At 30.5% G+C, this 14,170-nt stretch overlaps 1 protein-coding gene across 12 annotated transcripts in view; it reads right to left on the reverse strand.

Moving 5' to 3' along the window:
* The window catches only part of LOC135925090 (WD repeat-containing protein 11-like), a 129,564-nt gene that overhangs the window by 75,348 nt on the left and 40,046 nt on the right, over positions 1–14,170 (reverse strand). For all 12 annotated transcript variants that reach the window (XR_010571522.1, XR_010571521.1, XR_010571524.1 and 9 more), the window contains one exon: positions 5,850–6,040. Coding sequence is in view for 8 of the 12 variants with exons in the window: in XM_065460258.1 (XP_065316330.1) it covers positions 5,850–6,040 (191 nt within the window). In the remaining 4 variants the exon portion in view is untranslated. The remainder of the gene's footprint in view (positions 1–5,849; positions 6,041–14,170) is intronic.

The following is a 14,170-nucleotide window of genomic DNA, read 5'->3' on the forward strand; positions in this document are numbered from 1 at the left end:
ACAATTACTATGGGTGTTGCATAAAGTGAATGATTAATTTTCTCTTTTACTCCTATTTTTTGCAATCTATCTAAATCTTCTTCAACTTTATCTTTTAAAGCATATGGTACGGGACTGAATTACAAAAAATTAGTTTCTCGTTTTTCATATATATTTGTGCCTTAAAATCTTTCAGGCAGCCTAATTCTTTGGTAAATAATTGATGAAATTCATTTTGTATATTACTATTATTTATTTGTATGGTCCTTTCAGGTAATTCAGTCATTTTGGGAAATTTAGTTATCCAATTTCTTCCAATTTGATTTTTGGTATATCCTTTTGTAATTATGAGAGGTAGTTCTAATGTTCGCCCTTTATATTGTACTTTTACTATTGACATAATAGTGGTATATTCGTTCCTGTATAGCTTTTAAGTTTTAGCTTGTTTTTAATTTAGGACGATTAAGTTTATTTTTCCAATCTATTTCGTTAATTATGCTTACCCCAGCTCTAGTATCTAATTCCATTCTTATATCGCTGTTGTTTATTTTGACATCCACCCAAAATTCTGGATTATATTCGTTTGTTTTATTATTAATAATATTTACTATTTCTTTTCTACAGACTCGAGCAATGTGCCAAATTTTGTTGTATTTATAACAAGTGGCATTCTTAAAAAGACAATTTTCCCTTCTGTGGTTTCCGCCGCTGGAGTGGCATGGATTTGGTTTTTTGTAGCTCGCATTATAATTATTATATGATTTTGATTGTTTATCATTATTAACTTTTTTAATATTATTTATATTATCATTATGTTCCTCTTCTAAATGGATTTTAATTTCATCATTTTGTATTTTTTATTGCTGTTTCTACTGCAGTAGCTATCTGAATAGCTTTATTTATGTCTATATCGTCTTCGGATAGTAATCTTAGTAAAATTTTAGGATTCTTTATTCCGAATATAAATTTATCTCTTAATGCAGTATTTAAATATTCCCCAAAATCACAAGTCGTTACTAATTTTCGTAGATTTTATATATAGTCTATTAGTTTTTCATTATTTTGTTGATTATATTAATAAAAATCATATCTCTCTACTATTATTTAGGTTTGGGATGAAAATGTTTGATTAAAATATTATGTATTTCTAATACCTCTTTGTTTCCTGGACTATCAGGTGCACATAAATTTACCAATATTTTGTAAGTATCACACCCTATTGTTGTTAATAACAGAGATTTTTCTTGTGATGATATTAAATTTGGTTGTGTGTTTTTAAATTCTTGAAATAAGTTGTACCAATCTTTGTACAGGTTTGAATCCGTTAGACTTTTTATAGACTGCGCAATTTTTGTAATATATTTTTTGTAATAATAAAACGAAATCTTTTGTAATGTATTTTTAGTAGTGATAGAATTCTTTCATTTTTTTTATTAGTATCCAAAATAAAAATCATAATTTATTATTCAAATTCATATCAAATTATATAATAAAAATAAACATTTTACAAAAAATAACAAAAACAACAATTTAATACATATCAAATAGGTTACGTTCAAAATTAGATTTGCATTTAATAACATCGTTACCTACATTGTATGGAAATTTTATTATCAAAATATGCCCAAAAATATTAACCAAAAAAAATGCTTAATTAATAATTGATAATCATCTGAAATTCCTTGGATTATTCTAGAGCAAAAATTGAAAATTGACAAATGGAAATTTTAATCTCCTTTGAAAACTTAACAAAACAATACTACATCACCTATTATTTTATTACACAATCAGGTAAATCCTTGTTACATTAATAAAAATCGACACTCAAACAACTCCAAATTTGGAATATTACAAATCACTTTATTACCAATCTCTCTTTTCACAAATTATAATAGCTTTCCAATTATAAATCCTAACCATAATCCAATACAGTGGTAACACTTTATTGGGTGGTAGAGTGCCCATTTAAATTGAGCATCTCCCCCAAATATGACTAATCCTCAAAATCAGGTTTATTCTTTAACTATACTTTTTTATTTATAACTTCCCTATTAACCTTACAAATCCTCACATTATTACAATATAATACAACTTAAACATGAGATATAATAGTATGCTTTTTAATTTTTCTTTCCAACCATACTTCTACTTTTTAATTTTTCTTTTAAAATATCTCTTAAAGACAAATTACAAATTTATTCCCTTAACATTTAAGGGCTTTTAATTAAAATAACACCGAAATGGAGGTAATTATCTTTTTTACAGTTGTAGGCTTTAAATGTTATTTTACTTAAAATAAGTGCATTAAATTTCCTTTCGTTTCAACCGTTTTTCCTTTCACTTTTAAAATCACTCTTACTTGTATGGCTTTAAGTGTAAATAGCTCTAATTTGAAACTCACTCTTAAACATTTTCCTTGTTTATCTTTTATTTTATAAATATACTCACCCTGTTTATAAATCAGTTAGATCCGCTATCTCATCAAAACGGACAAAAAATATTGGTCATGCAATTCCTGTAAAACTCCCCTTAGGTCTGTTACAGATAAAATAGAGGTTTATATGGCGGCTATTTATGCTTAACTTAAATAACCCATAAATCACATAAAATAAATATGATGTATAAAAATCTAATTAGTACCTAACCATCTATATAAAAAGGTATTGTAATTTACACTTGTACATCGTTTTGCCCGTGTAAATTACAAAATCCCCATCACGCTGCCAATCAAGGAATGGATGTCAAATGAGACATTAGAAGACAGTTTAGAGAAGGAAATGGATTAAATAGAGAATTATGAAAGATATACAGAAACTGCTGAGGATAGATAAGAATCTATGTTGCAAGAAAGGCCAATGAAATTGATAAGAACATGAAAGAAATTAGGATTTATGACTTACAAATCCCCTCCTTAGCTTTAGCGAATGGAAGGGAAATCATTGACCAAGAAAAGCAGATAGCTTTATGGCTAGATTATTACATAATGGTTTTTTATTCAATGAAGTATTCTGTTTAACAAACACAAATATGAACCCAGCCCCGCCCCCGTCGGATTTCTATATAAATAAAATCGAAAAAATAGTTAAAAACTGTAGAAAAATAAAGCTCCTGGGCTTGATAATATTACTGCCGAATACCTAAAAATTGCACCCAGTACAGTATCTTCCTTTCTTCTATCCCTTTTCATAGAATCTGGGGAAGAAAACCTGAGCAGGAAATAGAACAAATCCTTTTGTGTAATTTCCCTAAGATCAAAGACCCTAAGAAATTTACAGATTATCGTGCTGTAGCCCTCACATCTTCTGTATCTAAAATCTTCATGGTCCTTCTAAGAACAAGATTATGACATCTACATCATATTTGTTGACATTAAAAATAATTATATAAAAATGTTGGAAATACTAAATACCTGCTTACTTCACTTTTGTGGATATTAGTAAGGCCTTTGATAACGTAAACCCGATGCTCTATGGAGGACACTATCAGAATGTAACATTGAACCAAATATTATCAACATCCTAAAAACCACTACTTCAATCTATCTTGCTTCAAAATTAACAATAAAATATCCAAACCTTTCAGAATAAAAAAAGGCGTGAAACAAGAATGTACACTCTCGCCACTCTTGTTCAACATTATAATTTCTAAAATCATAAAGGAAGCTCTTGGTGCAGGCGATGTAATAGATATCGCTTCTAAGATTACGATACGGTTGGAAAATCGGATTATCTCATATGCAGATGACATTGTTGTAATATCCACAAGTATTGAAGAAAAAAAAAATTTACTTTACCAATTGGAAATGCTAAGTCTGAGAATGGGACTTAAGATTAACTTTAACAAAACCTTCATCATTCCATCCCCTAAAGCACCTCAAATATACAATAGGAGGAAACGTGGTTAAGATAGTGGACAAAATAAAATATTTAGGAGTCATGCTAGACAATAAAGGATGCTGTAAGGAGATGAAAATAAGGATACAGAAAGCGAGAGGGGCTTTTACAAATACATGAAGATATGGAAAACCAGAGATCTCAGTGTTCACCAAACTAAGAAACTTCCACTCAACAATAATCCCAATATTGCTTTTTCGTGGAGATATATGGGAAATAAATAAGGTAGAGATCAGAAGATGCAATTATAAATAATTGCCTCCGCACTATAAATGGTATTTTTTACCTTAAAATTATATCAAACACCAATTTCTGGAGAATATCAAAACAAACCCCAATATACATTACCTTAAAGAAACGCCGAATTCAATTCTTTGCTCATATCATAAGAAACTGACAGGAATACATGAAATATAAATCATTAGGGTTATATAAGACAATAAAAGACGTGATAGAGCTAATTTTAAATATGAAACAATTCATTTAATTAAATAATTGCAAAATTTCCATTAAAAAACTATTCCGGATCAAGAAAAGATATTTAAAATGAAAAATTCTAGGCTTGATAAAATCTAAAATATCATTAATTTTTTTAAATATATTCCATAAACCATGCCTCCAACGAGTGAAGTAAATCAAATACTTGAATTTTTTTCAAAATTAATGTTAAAGGATAATACCTTTAAAAAAATCATCCAAAACCCACCCTTAAATTAATCAAATTATACTGCAGTTCTCGGGCATAGGCTCTTGATTTTGACCCACTCTCTTTTTTTACAAAGCCTATGGACGTCTGCAACATTTTTCGGAATGTTGCGTGTACAAGTACGTGCGGCTTGACACAAACGTGTAGAGGGCTCTTCATATTTTACTTTGTACCCAAATTAAATTTTGTTCCGATTAAATGGAAATGAGGGAAACCTAGCGTAATTATGTTGTATTTTCAACGCTATAGGGCATAAGCGCTATATATCACGTATCACGTAAAGTGGTACAAAAAAATTAAAATTTAAAAAAAGGAAGAACTAAGCGAAATTTAAAATGTAAAAAATAAATAAAATGGTTTTATCAAATAACAAATTAATAATTTCGATAAATTAATGAAATAAAGAAAGTGCAAACGTATTTATTAACATTATCAATATCTAATTCTGTAAACAATGTTATTCCCATTGATAAAATTGTTCGATTATTTGGAAAAAGGAAATTTATCGTGTATGGAAGTTAAGATCGAATCAGTTTGATTTTGCTCATTATTTTTCTTTATTAATATTAATGGCACGACTTTGAAAAAATTTCTTTAGAAAAAGTAATTAATTTACTTCATAAATATCATGATTATTATGAGAATATAATAGTATATTTTCTTCTAAAACAGTTTTTTTAGTACATTTTAACAAGCAAGATAAATAATTAATAATATATATTTAACCATTGAATTCCCATTTTTTTACTCTATATTCTTATTGTGCTCTATCCATCCTTAAAGATTACTAAAACATATACACACGGGTTGAGTAACAGGCTCTAAAACGAATGATCTAAGTTCAAATCCCATAAAAAAAATCCTAATTTTAAATTTGTTCAAAAAAGATAGAAAAAAAAATGAAAATAAATGTTCATCTTCGATAAATTATAATAAATATTTTAAAGAAAGCTCGGTTTCAATAAACTATTTTAACTTTTAAGAAGTTTTATTCTTAAAAGTAAACTTGGTGGAAAATAAAATATGATAGGCAATAGTTAAGAGAAGGAATTGAGCATATATTAGTACTCTCATTTATAATGGGTGAATGGAATATCATAGTTCGTATGAATAAAACATTTTTAATTATGAGGAAATACAGTTAATACAATTAAGTTTATTTAAGATGAAAGTGAGTCAAGGACGGACGAATTGGCTGTTTCTTTAACGAAAGAAATATGAATTATAGAATAAACTATTAATAAATAAAAGTATTACAAAAAAATCTATACCAAATTAATTATTTTGGGAAAGTTTTTGGGAAATCGCCTAACCAGAGTAAACGTTTTTAAATTCCATAGTTCTGGAGGCTGTGCAATATGGTCCAAGAATGTTAAGATCAAATAATCTCCGGAAGCTGAGGCCTTAATTAATTTAACGGTCGAAGTGTCTTTCTGTCCAGATCTTATGCCGTAACTATAACCTTTAATCAGTTAAGAATAATAAGTTTCTGAAAGTTATAATTATATAACAGTATTTTATTTTAAGTAGTCTAAAATATCTTTTAATGACTATTAATTTTAATTGCGATATTCTTATAATATTAATCTATATCGAAATTAGAAACGTCATTTATAAAATAAATAGACAAATCTCATAAAAAAACTAGTAAATCACATATATTGTTATTCTCTCGTATTATTATATAAATAATACTATTAATATCGTAATAATTGCTAAAATTATAATATTAGTTCTTAATTGTAATAGAAGAAAATGATCATTTAAACCTTTAGGACAAGTTATTAGGCCAAAAGACTTTATATATTATTATTATATAATACAATTAATTTTTTAAATTGACTAATACAATGCCATATAATATATTTACTTTTTATCTTATATAAAGGATTTAAAAAACGATTTTAAATACATAAAAAATTCTTGTGATATAATTATTAATTTAAGAATAAATAAGGACTTATTACAATTATCAAGATTATTTCTTATCTAAAACCTAGCATGCCAAGTGTTGATCTTTTTTAAAATCTAACAAAAGTCATTTTCAACTCGACACCTTTAAATTTTTAAAAAATTTTGTATGACAGTATAATTTTAAGAAGAAAAAAATCTTAATTCCCAATTCCGTTTACTTAAGGGTATATAGGCTCTTAAAAATATATGATTGGGAAAAACGTATTTATTTACAAATATCTTAGGAAATAATTGACCAAGATGTGTAATTATTCATAAAAACAGGAAATAGAAAACAAAAAATGGCCATAGGAAAATATCAATTTTTTACTTTTTTACAATTATGCTTTATATTTGTAAAAAATCTATATTGAGTCGAGAACTAATCTAAGAGTTATGAAGCTTTATGCATTCATTTTTTGACTAAATTTCATCAGATTTCAGACTATCCTCTGGTGTGTAAGCTGCTTTTAGGCTCCGACTTATTAGAAATATTGAGGTATAACATTGGTGTCACCCTTGATTGAATAAACAGCGAAGTCCATAACCTCCCCCTCATCCCCAATAGAGGTAATCAAAGTGTTACAATCTATGCAATTATGTGGTTAGCCTATGTATGTTACATCCTAGTCGTATATCTATGGAAACTTTCAATTGTTCGCTTGTTAAGAGATTGCCCTGGGAATGGCCTTCAACCATTCGTGACCTCCTAATTTGTTGTTGGACTGGAGTTGTATCAAATCTGAGGGGAAGGTTGGGGGAATAGAATATCAGCATTAAAGTTTTCTAATAAGGGTTGGAAAAAGTGTTTATGGTCAATAACTAATGTTTATTAGGATACTTTATTTCCATGTATTAATCTCATAACAATTTTATAAATTGTTGGTAGGTGATATGAAGCCAATATCATGAAGTTATTCACCAAAAGGCGAAAGATGATATGAATATGGGATGAAGTGGAAAAAGATCTAGCCCGCCAAATTTTCCAGCCAACTTGGAAAGAGTCCATTTAAAATATGTTATTACAATTTATTTACAATTTATAAAAATAGAAAAACATATATATGGTGAATTCCATATCAAATCAACAAAAAAAAGTCGATTTTCAACCCGACCCCCTTCAATTTTTCTTAAATTTTGTATACTGGTAGTATATACTATAACTAAGAAAAAAATAAAATTTTACCTTCCAACACTGTTTACCCGCTAAGATATGGCGGTTTAAAGCGCGGAAAAATGGTACATTTATCTCGAGTAATAATTAAGTTAGAAAAATAATATGAATTTTATTTTGTAGCTTAATAAAAGTTCTTTAAAATGACATAAAAATAAATATGATGAACATTTTGTTAATATCGAAAACCGGATGTGTAAAACCGGAAATAGCCATAGAAAAAAAAGGTTTTTTTCAAATTTTTTTTGTAGATAGATATCATACTGCTTTATATTTGTACAAAATCCTAGACTGGGATGAACATGGGTTTAGGAGTTATCACTCTTTATATGGCTAAAATTGAACAAAACATTAATATCATGATATTTTAATTTAATGAATAGTTATGAAATAATGTTAATTTAAAAATTATGTCTAAATGATAGGCCCTTACTTTTTTTATCTTTATAAAAAAAAATTGAGAGATGGCTGGGATAATGAGCTGTTTAAAACTTTAGTTAAATTTTATCTCGAAATTAAAATTACTTGACAAAATAATTTTAAATATTTTATTTAGCATAAAATAATCTACCAAAATTGAAATTCAACAATAAATTTTCCCCCATGTAAAATTAAAAGAAAGGCTTAATATATTATTTGACGAGAATTTAGAGATTATAAAACATTCAAACAATGGATAGCAAAACAACTGACAAAATCCGCTGACGAATTTGTAGATTATTTAATTGAATAATTAACAATTTAATTCCTCATTTGTTTATAGTTTCACGATAATCATTAATTCGAAACTTTTTAAAATTCAATTTAAATGTTGGCGAATTCTTAGTTATTGCAGACTTTTCAGAAAATTATGCATTTGTGGTGCAGAACCATGCACAAGTATTAAATCAGACCAATAATCAAGCCACTATCAACTCTTATAATTTAATACCGTGAGAACAACATAATAAAACATGTAAATTTAGTGGTTATATCAGATTGTTTAAAGTGTTAATTTTATTTATTTTAAAAATTGATCGTATTCTTAAGGGAAGGGTTTAATAGAGTGGCTAAAATTTATTATTTTTCTGATGGAACAGTAACCTATATAAAAATATTTCATTAATCTCTACAATCATGAAAATGATTTTGGGATAAAGGCTGAGTGACATTTTTTCAAACCGCACAAGGTAAAAGTCCATGCGACATTTTGGGGGCCCTTACTAAACGGTTAGCAGCTCGAGCAAGCTTGCAACGTTTATATGAACATCACATATTGACAACAATAGATTTATTTAACTATGCAAGAAATAATATCAAAGGGGTAAATTATATATTTGTGAGCAATAATGAATATATGAACATAGAAAGTCATCTTGAAAGCAGATTTTTGAGAGCAAAGAGAATTTCTGGAACACAAAGTTCGAAGCTTTTATTCCCCTAGACGAAAACAAAAATCATAATTTATTAAAATTCCTTGGATGATTATAATATATGATATATTTTAATTATAAATTTTTGATTGTATTATATGTAATGCAATTTAAGGCAAATAAAGTTATAAATATCTTTAGAATTATTTTGTCAAGTAACTTCTAGACAAAATTTAACTAAAGTGTTAAACAAAGCTGATTATTCCAGCCACTTCTCAAAAATTTTGATAAAGATAAAAAAAAGTAAGGGATTATCATTTAGACATAATTTTTGAATTAACATTATTTCATAACTATTCGTTAAATTAAAATATGATGATATTAATGTTAAATTTGATAAATTTTAGCCATATAAAGAGTGATAACTCCTAAACCCATGTTTAACCCAGTCTAGGATTTTGTAGAAATAAAAAGCAGTGTGATATCTATCTACAGGAAAAAATTTTTTTTAAAAAATACCTTTTTTTTCTAAGGCCATTTCCGGTTTTACACATCCGGTTTTCGATATTAATAAAATGTCCATCATATTTATTTTTGTCATTTTAAAGAACTTTTATTAAGCTACAAAATAAAATTTAAATTATTTTTTACTTAATTATTACTCGAGATATTTGAAAATAAACGAGGTGCATTTTGTCAAAAATGTACCATTTTTCCGCGCTTTAAACGGCCATATCTTAGCGGGTATGTTGGAAGGTAAAATTTCATTTTTTTCTTAGTTATAGTATATACTACTAGTATACAAAATTTAAGAAAAATTGAAGGGGGTCGGGTTGAAACCTTGGTTGATTTGATATGGAATTCACCATATCTTCTTCTCCGTTTTATGGCGATTTCCAGGTTTACCTGGGTTGGCCAGTTTTCCCTCTGATTTTTCTTTTCCATTTTTGACGGTCCTGAGCATCAATACTTGTAAGATTCATGCTTCTCATATCCGCCGCTATCACATTTGTGCACGTCATCTTGGGTCTTCCTATAGGTCTTGATCCTCCTGCTTCCATCATTGTGCATCTCTTTACCCAGTCATCTCTTGTCATACGTTCCACATACCCAAACCATCTTAGTCTATTTCGTCGCAATACCATACCAATCATTTCTATACCTATCTTGCTCGCAATTCCTTGCTAGTTTTTCTCTCTCTCAGAGATACCCCACATTTCCATCTAACCATCCTCATCTCTGTTCTTTCTAATTTGGCTTCGTGAGTCGCTTTCATTGCCCATGTTTCACCACCATAAACTAAACAACTCCTCACATAGCTTACGTAAACTTAACCCTTTAACTTCAGAGAAACTTTTTGATTTGTAAGAATAGACGACATCTCTCTGAACTTCTTCCAAGCTTGTCTGATCCTTGCAACAACGGCAGAATCTACACCACCATCTGCGTTTAGCATATAACCTAAATAACAAAACTTATCCACTTTGTCTAGGGTTAACCCATTGCCAATATCTAGACCACCATTTTTTAGGTTATCATTATTATGTATCCCTTTCATGCATGTTCTACAATAAAGGTCATTCTTTCTAACATCAAACTGCCTTTCTTCCCGCTACATCTTTTATGTACCCATTTCTGGCATCTGGTGCATTGGATAGAATTTCTAGCAACTCCATACATCACAAGGCCACTTATCGGATTCCTCTATCTTTAGATTTTCCCCACCAATCATCACCTTTGTTTTAGATGCATTCATTTTCAGGCCCTTTGCTTCCATAGTCATCTTCCATTTACTAACTTTATCCCTAAATTCTCCCTCACCGTTTGCCATTAATACAAGGTAATCTGCATATAATATCTCTTAGGGAAGTCCTTCACGCATTTCTCTAGCCACCACATCCATTACTAAGATAAATAATAATGGACTCAGCAAGGATCCTTGATGAAGTCCTACCTTCACCTCAAAGCTGTCACTATCACCATAATCTGTCCGTACAGTTGTTTGTGCTCCAACATAAACCTCCACACCTGATTTTCTCAAGGCCCATCTAGTTATCTCACGCGGCACCCTATCAAATGCTTTCTCCAAATCAACAAACGCATATAGAGTTTCTTTTCCTTCGCAAGATACTTCTCCTGAATTTGTCTCACAACAAAACTTGCATCTGTCGTGCCTTTTTCCGATGTAAAACCAAACTGCATTTCATCAATTTTAATTTGTTCCCTTAACCGCTTCTCTAACATTCTCTCAAATACTTTCATTGCATGTTTCAAGAGTTTAATAGCTCTGTAAGACCCGCAATCTAAAGGATGACTTTTCCCCTTGTATACTGGGATAATTATACTTCTTCGAAGGTCCTCGGGAATAGTACCTTATGAGACAATTTGATAGGCTAAATTCATTAACCATTCAATCCCTAAATCATCAGAACCTTTAAACATCTCTGATACCACCATAGTTAAACCCGTTGCCTTCCTTTTCTTCATCTTTTTCACTGCTCTCTTTATCTCGTCCTTGCTAAATTTACACCCTGGACCTTCTATCTTTGCACAACTAATATTATTATCCCATTCATTTTCTTCATTCAAAAGTCCTTTCATGTAAATCTTCCAGGTGTTCTTAATACCACTACCATCAATCGCCATTTTTCCTTCCATATTTTTCAAACACTTTACACCTATCACATCCTGCCTCTTTTTTGACATCTGTTTTGCCATTCGAACCATATTTCCAATTTCATCAGCGCATTCCATTTCTTTAGCAAACTCGTGTCTTTTTTCTTCTTGAGCCTTCGCTATTAATTTCTTAGCATTTCTTTTAGCCATCTTGTAAATATCATTATCACTATTTTCTTTGCTATTATACCATACTTTGAAACACCTCCGTTTCTCATCCACGGCTTTCGCTACCTCCGGGTTCCATTACCAAGTCTCCCTATGTCTGGGCGGCCCTTTTTCCATCCACACACCTCCTCAGTTGTCATTACCCAGGCTTTCTTCATGGCTTCCCACTTGTCATTCACCCCAGATGCTTGTGCCACCTCCACCTCCCTAATCGCCAATGCCATATTGAATTGACGTCTAGCACTCTCCTCCTTCAATTTCCAAACCCTTAGCCTTGGGACAAACTTTCTTTTAGTGACCCTGGCACCTTTAAGAGTGAGATCTCCTACAACTAGTCGATGCTGATTTATAAATTCCTCTCCCGGTATCACTTTCACATTTTTTACTATACATCGATCACATCTCCTTAATAACAAGTAATCCACCGCACTTTTGGTACTACCCGACTTATAAGTCACCAGCTTATCTGATTCTTTCTTAAACATTGTATTATAGACAATCATATCCATAGCAACACTAAAATCTAAAATCCTCTCTCCTTCCAAATTTCTCATGCCATAACTGAACCCTCCATGTACTCCTTCATAACCCTCACTACTCGCTCCCACATGTCCATTCGGATCACCAGCCAGGATAATCCCCTCTTCATTTGCCAGTCTCGATGTCACTTCCAATAGACTGTCCCAAAATATATCTTTCTCTTCTTCACTTCTTCCAACCTGAGGAACATATGCCGAGATAATATTATATAGCTTTCTACCAAAAATCATCTTGATAACCATTATCTGGTTGTCTAGCCTTCTCACTTTGACTACTTACCAATTTCTCTGCAACTAATACCCCAACTCCAGCCTTACCATCATTACTTCCTTGCCAAAAGAATTTATACTTTTCGCTGGTCTTGCCAATCATTCTGGTCCCATTTTCTTTCCATCTAGTCTTCTGTATGCAGCACACATCTATATGCCTTCTGTGCAATACATCGACGACTTCTCCCGCTCTTCTCGTCATATTCCCAACATTCCATGTCACGACCCTAACTCGATCACCCGTAAACTGGTTTCTCCACTCACTTTTTATCAGGTCGTTTATAGCCGTCATAAGTTTCATTTTCATGAATAGTGGTTCCACCAGGTTTCCCATCCTTCTTTTTGTCGTAGGCGGATGAGGAGGCCCACGGGGTACTTTGGGTTGTACCCCGCCCATGCTTTGTTGTAACCATAGGGAAATTTTGTAGCAAGGTTTTTACAATCGGATGCCCTTCCTGACATCAACCTCTTTAAGTGGTTTTTATACCCCGTCGGGGAGACGGTGATCCTATTCTAGACCCAGATCACAGGGAACCTTTTAGACCTCCATTAGCCGCCAAAAGACGTTGCCACTCCCCCGCCACGATGAGGCTGAAGGTAGGATTTAAGGAGAGATGGAATCCACCATACATATCTGATAATATTAAATTAATATTTCACAATAAATTATTTTGATACATTTCATTTATCAATAAAAATAGTTTTTTTTTAAAAAAAAAAGGACCTAAAAATATGTAATTTTTTTTATATGTATAGACATTTACGAATTAAAAATTAACTTCGATACGCAAGTTGGTATTAAAAAATGCATGATGTATAATTGAACATTATTGATTTTTATGTGTTTTATTAAAATATTAGATAGCGTTGTAATTTTATCCTAATATAAAAAAATTTGATTCGACTAGCGTATGTGGTCTAGTCGGTTCAGTGCGTATATCACAATCCGATAGTTCTGGGTTTGAATCCAATAAGGATCATATTTTTATCTAAAGCTTAGGTGATTCCGCCGGGGGGGGGATGATGTATATTAGATCGGGCTAGACCACATTCTGTTATTGTATATTAAAAATAAATGTGTCTTGCATTTTAATAAATTTTGGTCGTTGTTTAGCAAGTAACTAATTTCATATATCATTATCCTTTAAAAATTTCACACATTTCAAAAAGTTTTTAAAATTTTTTATCAAAAGTTTCTTTCGATATAGACCAAATATGGTTAATTTATCGCGTGTCCCTATTTTGAAACCGACTAAATCAGAAGGTTTGCTATTTAAAAGCAAGTTTTGGTTTTAGTGAAGGAGATCAAGAGCGAGTCGAAGTATTTAATGACTTTATGAATATAATATAGTGGCCAGCATAAGATTTCCCTATTTAAATAACATAGATCTAGAATAAATAGTTTTACTTAGCAATTAACTTTCTTAAAAAGACCCTATAGCTATTGGAAGAATGCCACC

The sequence above is a fragment of the Gordionus sp. m RMFG-2023 genome, chromosome 2 (assembly GCF_954871325.1).
Source record: "Gordionus sp. m RMFG-2023 chromosome 2, tfGorSpeb1-WG-v2, whole genome shotgun sequence".
NCBI classification, from domain to species: Eukaryota; Metazoa; Nematomorpha; class Gordioida; order Chordodea; family Parachordodidae; genus Gordionus; species Gordionus sp. m RMFG-2023.